General features: G+C 40.4%; 2 protein-coding genes across 12 annotated transcripts in view; one reads left to right on the forward strand and one right to left on the reverse strand.

The window, feature by feature from the left end:
* IDI1 (isopentenyl-diphosphate delta isomerase 1) lies at nt 1–15535 on the forward strand. Of its 11 annotated transcripts, none has more exons than XM_073334482.1 (6): nt 1–163; nt 3270–3433; nt 4443–4535; nt 8055–8185; nt 10176–10432; nt 13139–15535. In XM_073334482.1, the coding sequence occupies exons 1-6, from the start codon at nt 39–41 to the stop codon at nt 13143–13145; spliced, it is 777 nt and encodes a 258-aa protein (XP_073190583.1). In that variant the 5' UTR covers nt 1–38; the 3' UTR covers nt 13146–15535. The 11 variants fall into 11 exon arrangements, with proteins under 11 accessions (XP_073190583.1, XP_073190582.1, XP_073190579.1 ...); XM_073334481.1 differs by having other exon boundaries at nt 15077–15505; XM_073334487.1 differs by lacking the exon at nt 13139–15535 and adding an exon at nt 1587–1630 and having other exon boundaries at nt 75–163; nt 10176–12856.
* GTPBP4 (GTP binding protein 4) overlaps nt 11283–20470 on the reverse strand; it is a 22539-nt gene continuing 13351 nt past the window's right edge. Inside the window, exons 14-17 of the mRNA XM_073334477.1 lie at nt 18851–19048; nt 17408–17473; nt 15797–15940; nt 11283–15021 (exon numbers count right to left, since the gene is read on the reverse strand). Coding sequence (XP_073190578.1) covers nt 14869–15021; nt 15797–15940; nt 17408–17473; nt 18851–19048 — 561 coding nt within the window. The 3' untranslated portion in view covers nt 11283–14868. The remainder of the gene's footprint in view (nt 15022–15796; nt 15941–17407; nt 17474–18850; nt 19049–20470) is intronic.

A 20470-nucleotide genomic window follows, 5' to 3' on the forward strand; every position in this document is an offset into this window, starting at 1 on the left:
TCCGGGCGCTGCTATTGGCGGGAGCGGGGTGACGGGCGATGTGGCGCGCGCTGTCCGGGTTTGTGGCGGCGGTGGGTGGCAGGGGCGCCGCGCGCTCTCACGCCTCGCGACTGCCCGCCGGGAGCCTGCTGGGACAGGAGGCCCGGGCCGACAGCCCCGCGGGGTGAGTGCAGCGGCGGCGCCTGCCGCAGCGTCTCTGGCCGGGGGGGGGGGGGGGCGATGGGGGAGGAGTAATGGAAACGGAGTGGCGGGGCGGGGCGCTAACGGGAGCAGACCTTGGGCATGGTCTGGACAGGGGTTGGTGATGTAGAGTATGCGGGGGAGGCGGGGGGTAGGAGTGGGAGTGTCAGGGGACAGGAGGGTGGGGGTGTCGGGGTAGGAGGCTACGGGGTGGGGATGTGGCGGGGGATGGGAGTGGGGGTGTCAGGGGGTAGGAGGCTACGGGGTGGGGATGTCGGGGGGGACGGGAGTGGGAGTGCCGGGGTAGGAGGATAAGGGGAGGGGATGTCGCGGGGGACGGGAGTGGGGGTGTCAGGGGATACGAAGATGGGGTGGGGGAGTGGGGGGTTAGGAGGATACGGGGAGGGGATGTCGCGGGGGACGGGAGTGGGGGTGTCAGGGGGTAGGAGGCTACGGGGTGGGGATGTGGCGGGGGATGGGAGTGGGGGTGTCAGGGGGTAGGAGGCTACGGGGTGGGGATGTCGCGGGGGACGGGAGTGGGGGGTTAGTCGGGGATAGCAGGATGGTGGTGGGGATGCCAGGGGACAGGAACTGAGGGGTGTCAGGAATTAGGAGGATGGGGGGTGTCAGGGTTGGGGAGGGTCTCACACCAAGGTCTCCCAATCTCTTTATCTGACTTCCTATAGGGTCTGCTACTGAGCTCTCTGGGATTGGGGATGGGGTGTCGGGGAGGGAGGATGGGTGATATTGGGGACTGGGGTGGGGTTGGGAGTGTCAGGGGAACAGGGGCTTAAGGGGATGGAGGTGGGGTTGAGGGGATTTTGCGTGGAAGGGCCTTTTACACCCCTGGCTCTTTCTAGTGCGGGTGAATCTTCTCCTTAGCTGTAACTCCTCATCCACTTCATCTGGTCCCAGCCTGAGGCCCCAGGAGTATCTTTCTGTGCTGGGTGTTTTCTTGCGATTGCGTAGGTTGGTGTGTGAGGCTGGCACTGTTGCAGTGGGACCAACCTTCTCATGGAGAATTTGGATCATCTCTCTGAAGGGTTGTTGTCACCATCATCTTAAATCATACCTCAGTCGGAGACCTGCTTCTCAGTGTTGCTGGCAATACTGAAGAGTCCCTGTAACTGAGGGAGATTAAAGGAAACTATTTCCTTGATACATTTGATGGTATTCGTTGTCTAGTCGTCATCACTGTTTCCACTCGGTAGTGTGGGTTTGTCACAAAGCAAAAATGAAACAATTTTTTAAAATTGCAAAAGGTGACTGTAAAACCCTCAGTCATTTGTAGGAGCCTTAGGGGCAGACAAATCACCTATAACTAACTTTAATTCCTTTTTTTAAAAGTATAACTTGATTTGTAGCACTAGTAAAGTCTCTATACAAACTTATCACACCTTGGGCAGATCGTGCAGCACTTTGGGCGCAGGAAAAAAACAGGATGAAAAAGGTATTTAATTAGAAAATTGTTTAGAATCCACTGCCTCATGTTAGTTTCTGGGCATATTGCACCTCAGACTCCTGCTCTCTGCTCTGTCTCATTATTACTACACTGCGATAAGACATCTCATAGTGGTCTCAGAACCCTGGCTCCAGTCCAAGCCTGATCATCTACACTGGAATTTTTAGCCCCACAGCTCAAGTTCTATTAGACTAACTCAGATGACCCTGGCTCTAAGACCCAGTTCTGTGAGTTATTTTTATCACAGTGTAGATGTACACTCTGAGCACGCACCCTCTTGGTTTCGGGCCTGTAGTTGTCATGTGTCTCTCAGGGTGGAATCATGCAATTCTCCCACTCTGACAGGGCCCTAAGTTGCATTTTTCTGTGTATGAACTGTGATTATCTCACCAGATCTGACTTAATGTCCAGACTGCGATTCTGTTCCCTCTGTGGGGCAATGACAATGGTAAATCAGTGACCAAACAACCTCCTTAAAGCAAGCATTTCATAAAAAAAAATCTTAAAAATCTTAAAACAGATTGTACATGTTTACCTTATCAGATTTTTAACCATCTTTCACATGGAGACCCTGGTAGATATGACTTCTTATAGTGTCTTCCATTGAGCTTCTCTCTGTCTCAGCTCGTCTCCCTACTCAGAGCTTACTAACAACTCCCAAAGCCAGGGGTGGCCAACCTGAGCCAGAATTTACCAGTGTACATTGCCAAAGAGCCACAGTAATAGGTCAGTAACTCGCCATCAGCTCCTCCCTCCGAGCACCTCCCGGGGAGGAGTGAGGGCATGGCAGGCTCTGGGGAGGGGGCAGAGTGGAGGCAGGGCCTGTGGCAGGGCCACGGGTTGAGCAGTGAGCACCCCCAGCACATTGGAAAGTTGGCGCGTGTAGCTCCAGACCCGGAGTCGGTGCCTATACAAGGAGCCGCATCTTAACTTCTTAAGAGCTTCATGTAGCTCCAGAGCCACAGATTGGCCACCCCGCCCTAGGCAGTCTGGCAACTCCACCCTCTTTTGCAGGAGTCATGTCACTTTTTAGCCATTTGTAGTCCTTTGACCTGGTAATCTCTAGCTTTGGCAAAACAATCTTTGTAACTTGTTGGAGACTGAGTCCTTGAATCTACCAGATTGCCTCATTGTCTTTCATGTCCTTGGGAGTTCCTATCTGGGAAGCAACTGTGCCCCCTTCACATACATATATGTACATATGGTCCAGGCCATATGATTAGTTTACAGAATCTGGTTTGGGCAAGCTGATCTGTACCATATGACGCAGGATTTCCTATATCAGATCAGAGATCCAGCGTCCTTCTAGGGCTAATACCTGCTCTTTCAGAGAAGAGAGACAAAAATCCATAAAGCATCTAGCTAATATTGCAGTACAGTACATATTGTGGGGTAGCCAATACCTTCATCTCTGAGCCAATCCATTTACATTTATCAGAATAAAGTTTGCTTATCCTTCTCTAAACAAAATAATAACTAATTGTAAAACTATCCGCAGTATTAGAGTCTACCACCTATGGCAGCAAATTCTGAAGGCTGAACATGTGATGTGTGAAATATTCTAACTTCTAAATTTGCTGGCCCTCAGTCTCATCAAGTGATTGTCTCTTTTGATCACTGTTTTCAGTAGAAAGAGAAGTACCACAGCTATGCCTGAAGTAAACACAGATAATCTTGATGAGCAGCAGGTGCAGCTTTTGGCAGAGATGTGTATCCTTATTGATGAAAATGACAAGAAGATTGGTGCAGATACCAAGAAAAACTGCCATCTGAATGAAAACATTGATAAAGGTACAGTTTAAATTGATAGGAAATCATGTTAATAATTGTATGATATATTTAAATAAACATAAACCTGGCCTTGAAGAGTTTACAATCTAATTTCAAAGCAAGATGCTACAATGGGAACAACAAACAATTGGAGGCAATAAGGAAGGGAGAATAAAGATAATAGTACTAGGAACATGTGGCTGTGAACATTTAGCAAGGTGCTTTTGACTCACTTAGATTTTTTTTAACTTACAAAACATAAGCAAATAGATATATTATAACAAAATAAAAGTCTTAGAAGACAGTAATTAACTTTTATTTTAGTAGGTTTATTTTTTCAAACGGCAAAATGTAACCACTTCACAGAGGGGAGTTAAAAGGGAATTTGTCTCAATTTTATATGCTGGTTTGTGTCTACTAGAAACAGTCTGTATACTTCTTGAATGCTTATCCTTTTTATTTTTGGTGGCCCAATAAATGGTATTTCATGTAAGGTTTGCAGATTGCTTTTGTGTACTCACAGTAACAAGGAGCTTGTCCTGGAGAAGGACAGAGAGCTAACACTTTTGGGAAAGTTCTGGTTTTACATTCTACTACTTATTCTATGCACATTATTGAGAGCTGGATGCCTTCCAAAGTAAAGTTTGGGATTTTAAGAGCCTGTTCTACATTATTTCTCTCTGATATAAAATCTCACATAAGGACTAAGCCCCGGTAGTGACTTGCCCAAACATGCCTTAGATAAACTTCCTTCAGAAACATTGAGCTTAATTGTAATAAGATATTGGAAGCAGATACTTAGAAATTTGTGCATGTATAGGAATAGGAAAAGCTAACATTTAACACAGGTCAAAATACAAAATCGAAAGTGTTTCTTTTTTTCCACTTCTTAAGAAAAGTTTCTAGTACGTAAGATTGAGGAAAAAAACCTTTCAAAGATGAACCTATTCTGGTTCCGTGATCTTTGCTATTGTACTTGCAGTTCTTTTTTAATCAGAGAATAATACTCATGTTTTTATGTCTGTTTTAGGATTATTGCACCGAGCTTTCAGTGTTTTTTTATTCAATACAGAAGATAAGTTGCTATTGCAACAGAGATCAGATGCTAAAATTACTTTTCCAGGTTCGTATGTAAACATTTCTTGCTAAGGTAAAAAGCTGTGTTTGTGCCCCTCTTTCATTTCCCACCATAACTTCCTCTACAGACTTTAAGATCAGTTTCCTTGGGGAGAGGAGAGAAAGTTAATTAGTTTTGGGCTTTTCCAGAGGATGAAGCCAATGTATAGGCACATCAGCTTCTTGCATTAGAGAATAATTATAGCATGGATTAGAGACCTGTTGGGAGAGATTGTCCAAGAACATGTGCAGACATGTTTATGCAGGTCCAGGGAGTGCTTGTAACTAACTTTTTCAATAGAGAAGAGCTAGAAAGCAAAGTGGGAAAGTCATGCAACTACCTGTGCAAATGGAATTTGATCCTTTAGATTCTACTTGGAAAGAAGTGCAACTGAAGTTTCTCAGGAAAAAAAATATTTAGCTGTTGGAAGACGATCCTGAGTTGAATCTGAAAACTGACTCCTTTTACTTGACACTGCTCTTTTAGTGGTTCTTTCCACCCCCCTCATAAGGTAGCAAAAATACTGCTTTTGATCAAAAGGTACCGTGCCCCTATCGCACGATCTAGAGAGGCTCTGCACTGAGTGTGCGTATCTCAGGGCAGATTGTCAAAAACAGAACGGACACCCCAGACTGTTGGTATGTACTATAATTAGATTTCACCAAGCCAGTAACAAAAGTGAACTCCTAGATCACTGTATCTATCAGTGTTTCCATGGAGTCACAGTCCCCTTAGACTCTCCAGTCTATCTTGCTGTCCAGGCAAGCTGGACTTAGTGATAAATGGTCACTTACACCAAAATATTCAGGTTGCTCCCAGTTCCAAGAAGCCAGTCACTTACCCCAGATCAACTGGTACTTTAGATCTCATGTCAAAGACAATAGAATATAGAATCATAGAATATCAGGGTTGGAAGGGACCTCAGGAGGTCATCTAGTCCAACCCCCTGCTCAAAGCAGGACCAATCCCCAACTAAATCATCCCAGCCAGGCTTTTGTCAAGCCTGACCTTAAAAATATCTAAGGAAGGAGATTCCACCACCTCCCTAGGTAACGCATTCCAGTGTTTCACCACCCTCCTAGTGAAAAAGCTTTTCCTAATATCCAGCCTAAACCTCCCCTACTGCAACTTGAGACCATTACTCCTTGTTCTGTCATCAGCTACCACTGAGAACAGTCTAGATCCATTCTCTTTGGAACCCCCTTTCAGGTAGTTGAAAGCAGCTATCAAATCCCCCCTCATTCTTCTCTTCTGCAGGCTAAACAATCCCAGTTCCCTCAGCCTCTCCTCATAAGTCATGTGTTCCAGTCCCCTAATCATTTTTGTTGCCTCCACTGGACGCTTCCCAATTTTTCCACATCCTTCTTGTAGTGTGGGGCCAAAAACTGGACACAGTACTCCAGATGAGGCCTCACCAGTGTCGAATAGAGGGGAACGATCACGTCCCTCGATCTGCTGGCAATGCCCCTACTTATACATCCCAAAATGCCATTGGCCTTCTTGGCAACAAGGGCACACTGTTGACTCATATCCAGCTTCTCGTCCACTGTAACCCCTAGGTCCTTTTCTGCAGAACTGCTGCCGAGCCATTCGGTCCCTAGTCTGTAGTGGTGCATGGGATTCTTCCGTCCTAAGTGCAGGACTCTGCACTTGTCCTTGTTGAACCTCATCAGATTTCTTACCTGAAGGCAGTTCTGTAACAAATTAATTAAAGGTTTATGAACTGGGAAAAAGAAATAAGCGTTATTGGCAGGTTAAAGCAAGCCAACATATATATGCAAATGAGTTGCAATCTAAGTCCTAAGAGTGACAGAGCTGTAGTGATCTATCAATTTAACGTATCTTTCAGGGTGGATCCAGGTGTAACTCCTGGGGGTCTCTGGCCCTGTGAGAGTTCAAACAGCAAAGAGATGGAAAATTTTGTTCAGTCTTCGTTTTATTTCCTTCATTCAGCCTCCAGTTCCATAGGATGAGTGTCCTTGCATGTAGCATTTCCAAGGTGTGATAGGGCCCTTCACCAATCCTTTGTATTGCACTGTTCCTTGATGTCCCATCTGATTTTGATGGTTATTCTGAGTGGGCAGGAGACACTCTTCCCATCGGAGTTCAAATTTAAAGCAAATATTTTCAAAGTTATAAAGCAAAACTTTTGTATTTCCTTACAGCATGAAATACAGACATTACAAATAAAATGAATGCATGCAGCAACTAACAAACATACTATAGAGTCTAAGCCTGGGGTAATCAATAGGCGGACTGTGGGCCAAATCCAGACTATCAGACACTTTTGAATGGACCACAAAATTTGTTTATTTACTACTTATAATTATTGTTACTGTGGTGTGAAAAATGTTTCTTTGTAGTCTGAACCTTGACCGTGAAATTTGGACCTTGGAAAAAAAATAGACTAACCTTGGTGCAAGCACTAAATACAGTCTTAGAAAACTAATACTGATTTTAAGCAACGCTAACACATAAGTGAGATGGTCCGGTCTGTATAGCTATGAGTTTGTCAGTTTTTAGCTAATGCCTGGAGCTTTAGCAAGACCTGGCACCTGGCCTGCCAGCGTCACAGCCATCTGCAACCTCCCTCTTTTTATCCTTTCATGCTTTGGTCTTTTTTCTCACCCTCTAGTTCTTTATTAATGTCAAAACAATAGGCAAGACAACTTACAGAGAAACCTAAATATGCCTGTTTCCATTTAGAACTGTGAAACTCATCTTAGACTTGAAAATGTCTAAATCTTGTCTGCTCCAGAAAAATCTCATTGTATTATGAGATTGCTGCTTCAGTCAAAGCAGTCAGGCATGTGCTTTGCACCTGGGTTTTAATGATTATTTAGACTGGTTTGGTCACCAAGCAGCATTTACCATGCTACAATATCTGTAATTAATGTGAAAACATTCAGTGCAGTGGGTGGGTGCTCTTTTCTACCAATCTAAGGGCTTGTCTATGCAACTGCTAAGTTTGCAGCAAGCTAAGGTTTGAATCTACTCCTGCCATGGGTTAAGTATGTATATGGACCCTGGTGCACCTTGATCTACGTCATTTTGAAACTGGAGTAGATTAAAACGCTCTTGGGCAGTGTGTGGCAGCAGGGTCCACATGAATACTTAGTGTGCAGCAGCCTAGCATGTTGTTAATCAAACTTTTAGACACTCCAGGTAAAGTCTACAGGATAAACAATGCAGAGGGTTTTGCCAGCTGATCTTGCAACACTAGATGAGATCCTCTGGGGAGACAGCATTTGTTATCCAAGGTGATAATGCAGCACAAATAAGGCACTAACATGCAAAGTTAGGTTAATTTTAACTTCTGTTAGAAATATTTGATTAGGGGAAATCTGTTTCTGTTTTTTCTCAATCACAAACAAAGGGATTAGGAAAGAATGCTCAAGCTTTAAAGTGGAGGGTGTTTAGACATCTTTTTAAAAAAACAAACGGACTGGTGATGCAGCTGTTCTATACTAGATTTCTGCAATGTATTTTGCTGTTCTGAACACTGACTACACAAACTTTTTACAGATTGTTTTACCAACACTTGCTGCAGCCATCCACTAAGCACCCCACTAGAACTGGAAGAAAATAATGCCCATGGTGTTCGGCGAGCAGCACAGAGGCGATTAAGAGCAGAGTTAGGAATTCCTCTGGAACAGGTAACAGAGTGTGTCACTACAGATTAATAATTTACCTGAAGAAAAATTATTGAACAGTAAACTTTTGAATTTGGCACAAAGTAACTACCTGCTAGGATTTGTAATCAAAAGCTTACACTGAAGAGGAATTAAACTGTTGAATCTTGTAGGTCTAGTTGCTTAGGGAATAGATGTAAATATTGGTGAGTCAATTGGCACAAGTGTCTTCCAGATTCTAAAAGTCTTGTCCAGCTGCCTACTAAAGTATCCTGGAAGGCAGCGCATAAAGTAGAGACATAGGATTCCAAATACAGTGTTTAAAATCAAAATTATTTACAAGAATCTGAAATAAATATTGCCATCTATTGTAAGTTACTGTAAATTAACAGTCATTGCCAAGAAACCCAACTGACTGTTAGCTGCCTTTGGTGTGTTTTATATTCTACAATGAACACAAGTTTGTGAGATACTTGTTGAAAAATATCCTGTTCTCTCTCTCTCTCCCATAACTGGACCCAAATACTTTAATCCTTGATACAGTACCAGAGCAATAAAATAAATTGTTCGCAAGAAAAAAGGATCCTTCAAGAATACTTCTTCCTTCAACCTAAATATAAGGCAAAGAGTAAATAACATTGTGCAAAGTAAGACTTCATTTCAGTTTAAATCCTCTGTTTACTAACATGGGAAAGGACATTTAATCACCAACCTTAAAAAGTTGGACAACAATATTACAATGATTTTAAAAATACAAATTGGCAATGAGGGGTAGGGCTGCTGTACCTAGTCAATTATGAAAGTTGAAAGGGGTAACAAGTAGGATACCTGCCCGAGTCCCCTGGCAGTGTTGGGTTTTTTTTATAATTACTTCACTATTTAAAAAATGTTTCTTCTGTTCCCATGTAGAAAAACCCACACAAAACCAGAAAGCATACTGGTGTATAGGGAAACAATGAAGCCAACTCAACAGGAGTGCTGTCACATGCACCAAGTTGGACAAAAAAAAGTGGTTTTTTTGCCTCTGTGTTTTAAAAATAAGCTTCAAACTTTTTTCCAGACCAAAAATGTATGTTGGAGTGTTTTTTAAACTGACAGTGTCCCTTCAGAAAGGTGATGCATAACGGTCTTGTTTTTTCCACTTCCAAAATATATTAATTAAAATGTCTTGCTGTATAGAATTATAGAATCATAGAATATCAGGGTTGGAAGGGACCCCAGAAGGTCATCTAGTCCAACCCCCTGCTCAAAGCAGGACCAATTCCCAGTTAAATCATCCCAGCCAGGGCTTTGTCAAGCCTGACCTTAAAAACCTCTAAGGAAGGAGATTCTACCACCTCCCTAGGTAACGCATTCCAGTGTTTCACCACCCTCTTAGTGAAAAAGTTTTTCCTAATATCCAATCTAAACCTCCCCCACTGCAACTTGAGACCATTACTCCTCGTTCTGTCATCTGCTACCATTGAGAACAGTCTAGAGCCATCCTCTTTGGAACCCCCTTTCAGGTAGTTGAAAGCAGCTATCAAATCCCCCCTCATTCTTCTCTTCTGCAGGCTAAACAATCCCAGCTCCCTCAGCCTCTCCTCATAACTCATGTGTTCCAGTCCCCTAATCATTTTTGTTGCCCTTCGCTGGACTCTCTCCAATTTATCCACATCCTTCTTGAAGTGTGGGGCCCAAAACTGGACACAGTACTCCAGATGAGGCCTCACCAATGTCGAATAGAGGGGAACGATCACGTCCCTCGATCTGCTCGCTATGCCCCTACTTATACATCCCAAAATGCCATTGGCCTTCTTGGCAACAAGGGCACACTGCTGACTCATATCCAGCTTCTCGTCCACTGTCACCCCTAGGTCCTTTTCCGCAGAACTGCTGCCTAGCCATTCGGTCCCTAGTCTGTAGCTGTGCATTGGGTTCTTCCGTCCTAAGTGCAGGACCCTGCACTTATCCTTATTGAACCTATCTCCCTATCTCTTACTGCTGATTAGTTAATTAAGGATTTTGGTTTTAGGTAACTCCAGAAGAAATCTCCTATCTAACGCGAATTCACTACAAGGCCCGCTCTGATGGGATCTGGGGAGAACATGAAATTGATTACATCTTGTTTGTGCGGAAGAACGTAACACTGAATCCTGATCCGAATGAGATCAAAAGCTACTGTTATGTGACACAGGAAGAACTAAAACAGCTCTTGGAAAAAGCATCAAAAAATGAAATCAAGATTACTCCATGGTTCAAATTAATTGCAGAGACTTTTCTTTTTAAATGGTGGGATAACCTGCATAATTTAAATAGATTTGTGGATCATGAAAAAATACACAGAATGTAAAAAGCTCTAAGTGAATGTAGTGGTGAGGGATAACAGTGGGATGCTGTCTTAATAGCAGTAAGGTGACTTTTAATTCTTAAGGTTTTGAATACTGACAAAAATGGTACATGAGCAGTACCTATTGTAGGAATTTCTGTTCCTATGCATAGTGATGTTGTTTCAGTTGGGCTGGGTTTTTTGTGTTTTTTTGATGGGGCGGGCAGAGCTGTTGGGTTGTGGGTTTTTGTGTTAATTTACAGCTGAACAACAGTGCTGGCCTGACAGCATGGGTAATTTAAGTCCTCTTTTCAGAGCAGGCAAGCTGTGGTGTTACCCAAGTACTGAGAAAAGTTTTGAGTGTAAAGCCAGCCTTGATGACTATAAGTAACAGTAGGTATAGTATGAACTTGTTTGGGGCTTAATGAATACTAAGACAGAAAGCCTGTGTAGAAAATAAATTGTAAACCTTTATTTTGAGGGGCACTGAAATACATTTAATAAGGCTTATCAGATAAACACAAATAGGCAACAGCAAAGTAAACTTCCCTGCATTGCCTTTCCATGCAGTGCCTATAACCTGACTGGGAGTGATGCTCTCTAATGCATGGAGGATAATCCAGTCTCTAACTACATTTAGTTCAAAGAAAAGGAGTACTTGTAGCACCTTGGAGGCTAACATTTATTTGAGCATAAGCTTTCGTGAGCTACAGCTCACTTCATCGGATGCACGTAGCTCACAAAAGCTTATGCTTAAATAAATTTGTTAGTCTCTAAGGTGCCACAAGTACTCCTTTTCTTTTTGCGTATACAGACTAACATGGCTGCTACTCTGAAACCTCCATTTAGTTCAGTCTCCACTGTGACAGTAGATATGTGCCACTTCTGAAATAGACACCCAGCCACTTACAATTAATCTGACACATCTTCCAAACTCAATTTATGGAGGCAGATAGGTTAAAGGAATTTTGTCAATGTGTATTTATACTAGTTCAAGTTACACTGTTTAACTAGCATCTCTTCATCTTTTATAAAAACCTATGGCTTGTTGATTCCTCTGTTGCTTTTAAGATTTTTCATCAAGGATTTCCCTAGTAAATGCTATCAAATGCACAAAGTAAACAAATCAAACTTCACAACTATGTCAGTCTCAGTAATACTTTAAATTTTCATTACAACTTCTGAAAATGTAAGTTACACAAACGCATGGGTATGTTACATGAAAAGCACCTGGAGTGACTGGTTCCTCTGCTCTTTTGTAAAAGTGTGAAGTAGAATACTAATATCACTGAACACTTCCACTGTTTAATATTTTAACATTTTATTGGTATTCTAAAGCAGAAAATGGAATTTCAACTTAGATGTTTTCATGTAGGGCAACTACAATGGAAATCTGTTTGTTCTTGCCTAAAAAAAGTGAATGACAAGGCTGTTAACTGTAGTCCTTAAAAGGACATTTAGGATCACAGAAAGAAGTGTGACTTAACCATTGTTAGAATGTAAATATAAGAACCTTGGTAATTCACTGAGTTCTTTGAACTTAAATGCACTTAAAATTACTATTGGTGGTGTGATAGGAGTCTTGTACAGTGGAAGACAGTAAAACTAGGTTGTGGGTTCTCCATTAGAATCAGAAAGCAAAGAAAGCAGTACTACCTTTAACTAAACCTTTCAAGAAAAAGGTAACACCTTGTGACCCCATGACATCTTCCCCCTTCTCTTTAGTTGAGCAGCCTTGAAGTGTTGTAGAGGATGAGGTAGCATCATTTCTAAAATTCCTCTGATAACAAAAATAAACATTATCTTCTACATGAGCTTTTGAGAGTGGTTGTATTTTGGGTCAAGCCACCATTGCCACTGTTCTTCACTACTGATTTTAGTCAACTGTTTTCCTGGTTCTTTAGTTTCCTCCCCTTCAATTTACATTGTGGGCACCAAAATGGAACTGCAACCCCCCTGAAACTGAGCCTACAGTTCGTACAAGCAGATCATGGAATATCAAAACACTTATGATTTGAATTATTGAGAGGTTGAAAGGAGAGCTGTTTTGGCTGATAAGTTAGGTAACAATCTGAGCAGACAGTGAAATTAAGTCAAACATTTATCCTGAAGGCCTGCCTTTAAATACAAAGTACATGTTACTGTAAAGATGTATATCTTAAAAGCATATGAACTAAAATATTGTTTATTCAGGTAGTAGTTTTTTCAGACCAAAACTAGAAGATAAGGTTTTTTGCTCAGTGGGATCTGAATTGAGACAACTTAAGTGTAAGAGCTCTAATAGCATTAAGAACTGAACATTAAATTCTGCCTTCTGTAAAATCCACTCTGCTTCAGTGAAGTCAGTGTAATTGTAGGAGCATAAGAAAATAAAATTTCACAAGTTATCCCTATGTCTTTTCTCTATCGGACCCTGACAGTCACAGTGGGTAAAACTGCTGGCATTCCAGGAGAAAAGTGACAGTATGCAATTGCCAGTTACATTACCCATTGTTAATGTGTAATGTAAATCTGTTGCTTTTCAGAAATGAAGGGAATATGTTTAACGCACAAATGTTTCACTAACATTAAAAAATGGGGAAGAAATACAACAGTACAAACCATCACAACTAGTGCTTCATTACTGTATTGTCAGTGAAAGCTAATCATGTTCTTTAACATTAAAACAGGAACTGAAGTATCAGTGGAGAGGACATCTGCTGAAATTGCATTTGTGTACATCTAGAGACATTTCACTGAATACCCCCTTAAACTAAAGAAATATTTCACTAAAAGTGTCCTATTAACTGCTTTTGAAGATACTACATGAAGTCTGATTATCAGAATGAAACCAAAGATGGGGAAGACCATTCTACTCCATAGTAGAGGGATGTTACAATAAACTAAACTATAAAAACAGTTCAATAATGGAAAGTGCATGCTGCTTATTCGATTCATTAAACAAATAGATTAAAAAAATACATCCCACTCATGCAACAGAGTTCCCATCCCAATTCAAATGAAGGGATGAAAGGCACTGCCAACTACTTAAAGACAAGATTATCTCTTTGGTATAAAAAATAGCAGATTCAGCAATTGGGAGAGTACATCTTGTCTGGAACAAATACTGAAGCCAAAGACCAAAGTTTCAACATGTCAGAACAAAAGTACTATAGCTAAATTTGCCCTGATTTTGGCCAAGGTGTAAAAGGCAAAGTTCTAGTCTCCCCTTTCTCAACATTATACTCTTGCAAGTTTTAAATTATTATACACATTTTAATCAAATTCTTATGCCAAAATATGTCCTTATACTAGTGCTGGAGGTTTTAACATCCACATTTTTCTTTATACTATACATAATGAGGCTACCATGTGTGTTAGGGGACGTGGCAGGGAAGACGGGCTTGGTTGTCAGACAGAGATAGCCAGTATCACTCAGCCCTTCTGACCATCAACAGTTTTCCCAGTGCCAGAAGAAATTATACTTGCTATTTTATTTTAGGGTTGTAGAGAATTAGCGCTGTGCTCCTCTATAGTTTGGAAAGTCTAAGCACACACTCCCCAACACGAAGTCTTTCATGGTTTGTTTTACCTCTATTACTGCAAAAAGTACCTCATTTTAAAAAAATACTTCTACGTTGCAGTGTAAATTAAATTAAATGCCCGAACACAATGGATGAAACAAGCTCCTTCTGAGCTGAGAACAAAGATAACACAGCCTATTGATTTACTAAAGAACATATATTCTTGCCTATTTTTCATTTATAACAGGTCATATGCAAATTAGGTTCAGAAACAAGCAAATGTTTCAATCATGATCATTAAAAAAAAATGTAAGTGCTCTAAAGCACTGGATTTTTTTAAAATTTAAGATACTATTAAAGTCTCCGGCTTTGCATGTGCTGAATAAGTATGTAATCTTATATAACAAGCTATTTGTAATACTGTGCATGTGGCATAATGCTAAATATTACTGTTATTTTGTTATTGGCAATGTATTTTTTGGAACCACTGGGATGTAAAATATCCTTAAGGCCGTTCTAACTGGCCATGCTAATGTAAAGTTTCTCATTACGGTTACAGTTCTTATGACAACAACCCAAGTCCATTTGGGTTTAATACCCTCAACTTCTGTAGTCACTCAGACGGTTCATCTGGACTGATGCCAATCTGATGTCCATTCAAAACTCTGGTTCTAGTGGTGATAGTCAGATCAGTTTCCATGGCCTTACTAACCCACTTTGGCCTATGGAACCAAAATGTCAAACTTTCCCTCTGTACATTTAAATCTAAACAGTTACCAAGGAAAGATTTCTGAATTTCTTTATGATTATTTTTTGTTTCCAGATTATACAATCTACATTTTATTAGGAAAAAAACAAACAGGACAGCAAAGTAGTTTTAATTCAGAAAAATGTTTTTATCTTCTCTGTGTTGTACCAGATTTCCTTTTGCCAGACAGTAAATGTTTGGGTTTAAGGTCAAACACATGCCTATCTGCCTCTCCTTTCTTGCCCAAGCGATTCATTTTCTTTTGAGAATTCTTCATGATAGTCTTAACCTTCTTCACCATCTATATGAAACAGAAACAAACATTTAAGAGAGATTCATTCTTTCTTTCTTCTCAGCAAGAAACTTGAACAAAATTCTATTTAAAAGTCTAGCAAACTCAAATTGCAGAATGTCGGGAAGGAGATATCAAAACAAAGGCCAAGCACAAACCATCATCTCCGCAGTTAGAGACAAAAAGAGGGTTTTCAAGGCCACAGGTAAGAAAAAGTGACAAAGGGGAAACGAATCTCCTTTCCAAACAAAGTTAGTTCAGTTAGAAATTCCTTCAATGAGACGAACTCAGACTAGCATCCTATTTCCAAATATATTAAGAGTGACCTAATGAGATCTTTGGGCATCTAAACATTTAGACACAGGATTTAAGTGTCAGATTATGAGATGTGTGACGTTAATAATGAATTCCATTTCAATTTAGATTGCCTTTACTTCTCAGGTGCCTAAAAATAAATTTAATAAATTCTGAGTGTTACCAAGTGTGTTTTGTGAAAGACATTTTTAAACATTTTGTATTACTACATTTTACTTTATATGTTGTCATTTTTCAGTTTGCATAAGGAATCCGATCAATATCTGATTTTAAATCATGAAGAGCAGACATATCCCCTCCACAAAATATATACTGAAAAGAGATCAGAGCAAAGTTTCATTGAAGATCATTGGAAACTTTGTACAAATACTAAACCTCATCTATATTCTATTAAAAATATCTGTAAATGTGACCATGTACTATAGCAGTTACTGTAAAGTTTAGATAACGTTAATGAACTGAAACAAACCTTTGCATCTCGCAGACCAGAAGTGTCACGTGGTGTGCGAGAGGAACTGCGACTGCGTGCTGCAGACTTAGGGGGTTCAGATTCTTCACGTTTACGTTTCCTAGTAACACTCCTGGATCTTCTTGCTTGGACCACGTAATGTGCCTGAAATTCACAAAGTAATCATTAGAGTTGCTATTGTCTATTTCAAATAGAATAATTTAAAAATCCCTGTAAAAAGACATCCTGTGGCTTCCTGATTCCTACAGCACTCTTGGCTCTTCCTCGTTAAGCTAAAGACCATTGGATAAAGTCCTTAAGTCCACTGTTGATCAAAGCTCTCTGCTGTATTTCCAACAATTCTTATGCAAAACATCACCAAAATGCACTTAGTATCACTCATTCAACATTCTCATACTGATTCCCCTAAAATACCACAATGTCTATCTTTCTGCGCCAGACTTTTGAGGTAGATGACTTCAAAAATATAATTCAGAAAAGTGAACAGATAATAAAGATTGCAGCAGCTCAGCAAAAACAAACAAAAATAAAAATAAACTTTACACCGTGGGGAAACCCAGACTAAGGTAACTACCAGTAGCTTTATATGATAAAGCATGAAAAGGCTTCAAAGTCACGACAACCAGCATCGCTCCACACCAGTCTTAGGCTCCTTCCTCTATAGAGTCTGGCTGAGATAGCAGGCCTTTGGGAAGTATGGCTCCTAAATAAACCTGGATTCCAAGATCTACAGACCATGAGTATTTACTTCAAATGTATAATGGCACCACTTATTATTCCTAACATCTCAACCCCTCATTATCTGAAGACTTTGGGTCTCACCTGAGACCTCTGTATATGGTTGTGCTATATTAGGAGTATAAAAAGGAGTGCTGGGATCTTGTGATACAATAAGGTGGCCCCCAAAATCCAGGGATGGACAATTTACTCCATGACTGCATTACCTGCTAAGTGCTAGTCAGGCACTTAAAGTCATGCCTGAAGAAGAGCTCTGTGTATGCCTGAAAGCATGTCTTCTTTCCCCAACAAACAGTGATCCAATGAAAGATATTACCTCACCCACCTTGTCTCACTTAAAAAACAGTAACTTATGGTGCTGATGTATGATTAGCCTGCTCAATCTGTCACGGTCTTTAAGCCACATTTTTAATGGGCATTTATCCTAATAAATATTTTATCCTCAAAAATTAAAAATACTAAAAAATTGTTGCTCTTTAATTCCGTATCCCCAAAGTAGACTCTTGTACGTTAAGCTTATTCTGGAGAGCTGGAATCCCACCCGAATCAACCTGAGGTGTTCTAATTTAAGACAGCGGTGCCGATACAAGCATAGCATTCTGAACAAAGATGGCAAAGAAATCTTTTCTAGTTAACTAGCCTGGCCTAACAGTAGAGATCAATCAAGCCAGATAAAGCAACAACAGAAGTTCTGCATGCCCACACATGAATGAATGGTCCGGTTCACTCAGTTTATCAACTGTAGAGGTAACTGACATTTTAGGAAGATTTTCAAAGGCATCCAAAAGGAGTTCAGCACACAACTCCAATGGGATTTTCAAACCCTCACTCTTCAAACATACATTTGTAATACTTAATTAGCAAAAGTCTTACTTCATCTTTACCAGCCATGTCAAGACCAAGACTGCTCATTTCCTTCTCTAGTATCTTACGTTGGACCTAAAAAAAAAAGATAATAAAGAAAATGTTTCTTTTAAAAAGGTGGTTCCATATGTTTTCTTAATCAAACAAAATGTCTATGTATTATACATACACCCACCATTATATGGACATATACGTTCAACAAACTGCAGAGCCACATGATAAATGAATTTATCATGCGCTTTTGATCACTTTACTGGCTCTCTGCCCACTAATCCATCTTTGTGGAATTATTTTAATAGTCCAAACTCTACACCGACTTCAAATAGCTGCCAGGTTTTGCTGTTTGTTTTTTAACTCTACTTGTTACATAAATATTTCCTTTTCTTCCCAAAATGTGCAAAATTCCCCTCTTTTACCCAAATTACATATTCACTATTAGCAAAATTCTAACCTAGGATAGTAAGAGTTTTCTAAAAATGTCACAGCTTTACAATATGACTTCTTGCTACCCTGCTGGGCTAGACACAGCTGCTATAATTGGAAAGAGAGTTTCCCGAACTTTCCAAAGGGAACCAGCAATCACTTCCAGCCCAGGAATGGTCTAAAATAATAGACTTTATGTTAGTGACATTTTTATGTATACACTGCTATTTTATATCATTGCAAGAGGTTTTCATGGCTCTCTCCAAGCCACATACAGTTAGACTCATGACAACTAAAGAACACCGGGTTTGCAGGTGAAGAGGGAAAACCAAACCCACTACAAAAATTTTAAATAAATTCCTATGAGTTTTTCTATATCATATATATCATAGTGTGCCATAATGTGATGGTACTACTGGCATTTGTTTGGCATGACCTACATAACTCACTAAAGTAGAGTTTTGGACACAGCAAGCCCAGAGGTAATATGGAGGAGAGAAGGTAGGGAGTGAGCAGCAGGAAAGAAGCGAGAGGGGGCAGAACAACAGGGAAGAAGCCATGCGGAAGATCAGTTCAACTTGTTATAGAACAGCCAAATTGAGGATTATGCTGCCATAATTCTGTTTTAGGTTTTCAGTGTTTTTATGACATCACCAGATCCCCTTAATGGAATTACAGCTCTATTATATAGTTTACCAATTTTTATTTAATAAGCTAAAAGGTCCAAAATGCCAGATCCATTTCTTATGGAGGCTCCCACCCTTTCCCTTGTCCAACATGTCTCAGACTGTTCCTTCTACTGCTTCCCCCATATTTCCACATCTCTTTACCTACCACCACAGTAGCTATTCCTAGAACTCCAGTGGTATTCGTTGAACCTGTTTTTGGCAAGGAATGGAGGAGTAGGGGAGAAAGTGCTACATTGATTGATAGAATCTTGTAACTGAAATCACACCTAATAATGAATCATTTGCCATTTGCATATTATCCATGAACAAGACTATACTACTGAAAGTATTTTATACTTACCCTTCTAGCTGTCCTAGGCATTTTTGGACCCTGAGTATCTTTTTCCTTGGATTCCAAAATTTTTAGTTTCTTTTTTTCTCGAATCTGTTGTGCCAGTTTTCTGATTTCCAACATTTCCTCATCTTCACTTTCTGGTTCACTGTCATATTCCCCAGCAGCTTGCCTCAGCTCTTCCTCTTTCTCTAACTCTTCCAGTTTCTTAAAATGTAAAGAGATCAAATGGAAAACAAGTTATTTGTATCACAGTTCAAAGCAACTGCACCTGTATTTGCCCACAGTGACTCATGAAGGGAACCCACTCTCAGGCTTCCAGCTCCCCAGCCATTCCCCAGAGGCCTGTGTTTTACTCCTGTCTGATCAGAGTATTTCCAGGCTGCATAGTCTGACTATATCGGGTTATCTCAGCAGAGACAAGCTGACCAAGCAGACCTGCTTGCTTTCTCTTCAGAGATGGCTAAAAGTGGGACTGCCACAGTTAGTTACAGTTACCACACAGCTCTTTTAATGTAAGTCTATTTTATTCTTCAAGTAACAAGCACTATAGAGAAAACATTGCATACACGCTAATAAGCTTATCGGAGATCACCGCAACCTAATACTGGTTCCAGCAGAAGCAGCCCTTCTCCAAACCCCACCCAAGAGGTTTCCTTGTAGTTTCAAGTTCATCACCATTTCAGCTCAGAACAAGCACACCGTCTTATGTGGCCTCAGAAGGTGCAGTCCTTCCAATCCTTCCCTAAGGATTGGGACCTTCTGTGGGCAGGGGTCTTGTCCGTTTGCTGGGTCAGAAAGAAGGCCATGAATCTATTTAAAACTAGGCTATTTATCCAAAAATCCATCCTCTGTTGTTCCCTGGAGTATCCAGTTTGAATTAATATATGTGAACCAGTCCAGTGGGGTGGTTTCAAAGGGCTGATATACAGGAGTTGCATACAATTCCACAACACACACACTTTCATTTTTAATATAATGGACTTGAAAGATATTAAACCTAATTCAGCAAGGTTTAACTTAATTCATTAAAGTTTATCTTAATTCCATAAGGCTTGTCTAGGATACTGCAGGATATCCTCAGTCTGTCACAGTCCATATTTAGGATCAGAAACATCTTGTTTATAGTGTTTACCTTTAAAAGGGACACTATCACAACCTTGTGGTCAGACTGTTTCCATGTAAAGAACCTTGATTCAATTTCCAAATGTCAGTCTCACCCTCTGGGCCAGAAGGCACTAGAAAGGCAGCACACTCAGCCCTTGAAGAAGGGAGCAGCTCATGTTACTCTATGATGATCCTTTTAACCACCTTAAGCTCCAGAATGAGTTCCCTGTTATTTCTCCTTGGCTAAACAGGATCATCATGAAACAGAAATGAAAACAGCAAGAGTTCTCCATTGCTTTGTCAAATTAAAAGGATGCTGTCAAACAGTTTAGGATCAACACTCAAACTACTTTAACAGTTTATTCTGGCAGTGAAGGCATAATAACAACAGCAATACTAATTCACTAAAAAAATTATGATCATTCTGTTTCCTCTGTCACTGCAGAGTCAGATAGTGGAAGGAATGCAAGTTCTCTAACAAACCTTATTTTTTAAGATGTTATAATGAAAAAAGATCAACAT

Source organism: Lepidochelys kempii, chromosome 2 (assembly GCF_965140265.1).
Source record: "Lepidochelys kempii isolate rLepKem1 chromosome 2, rLepKem1.hap2, whole genome shotgun sequence".
Classification (NCBI taxonomy): Eukaryota; Metazoa; Chordata; order Testudines; family Cheloniidae; genus Lepidochelys; species Lepidochelys kempii.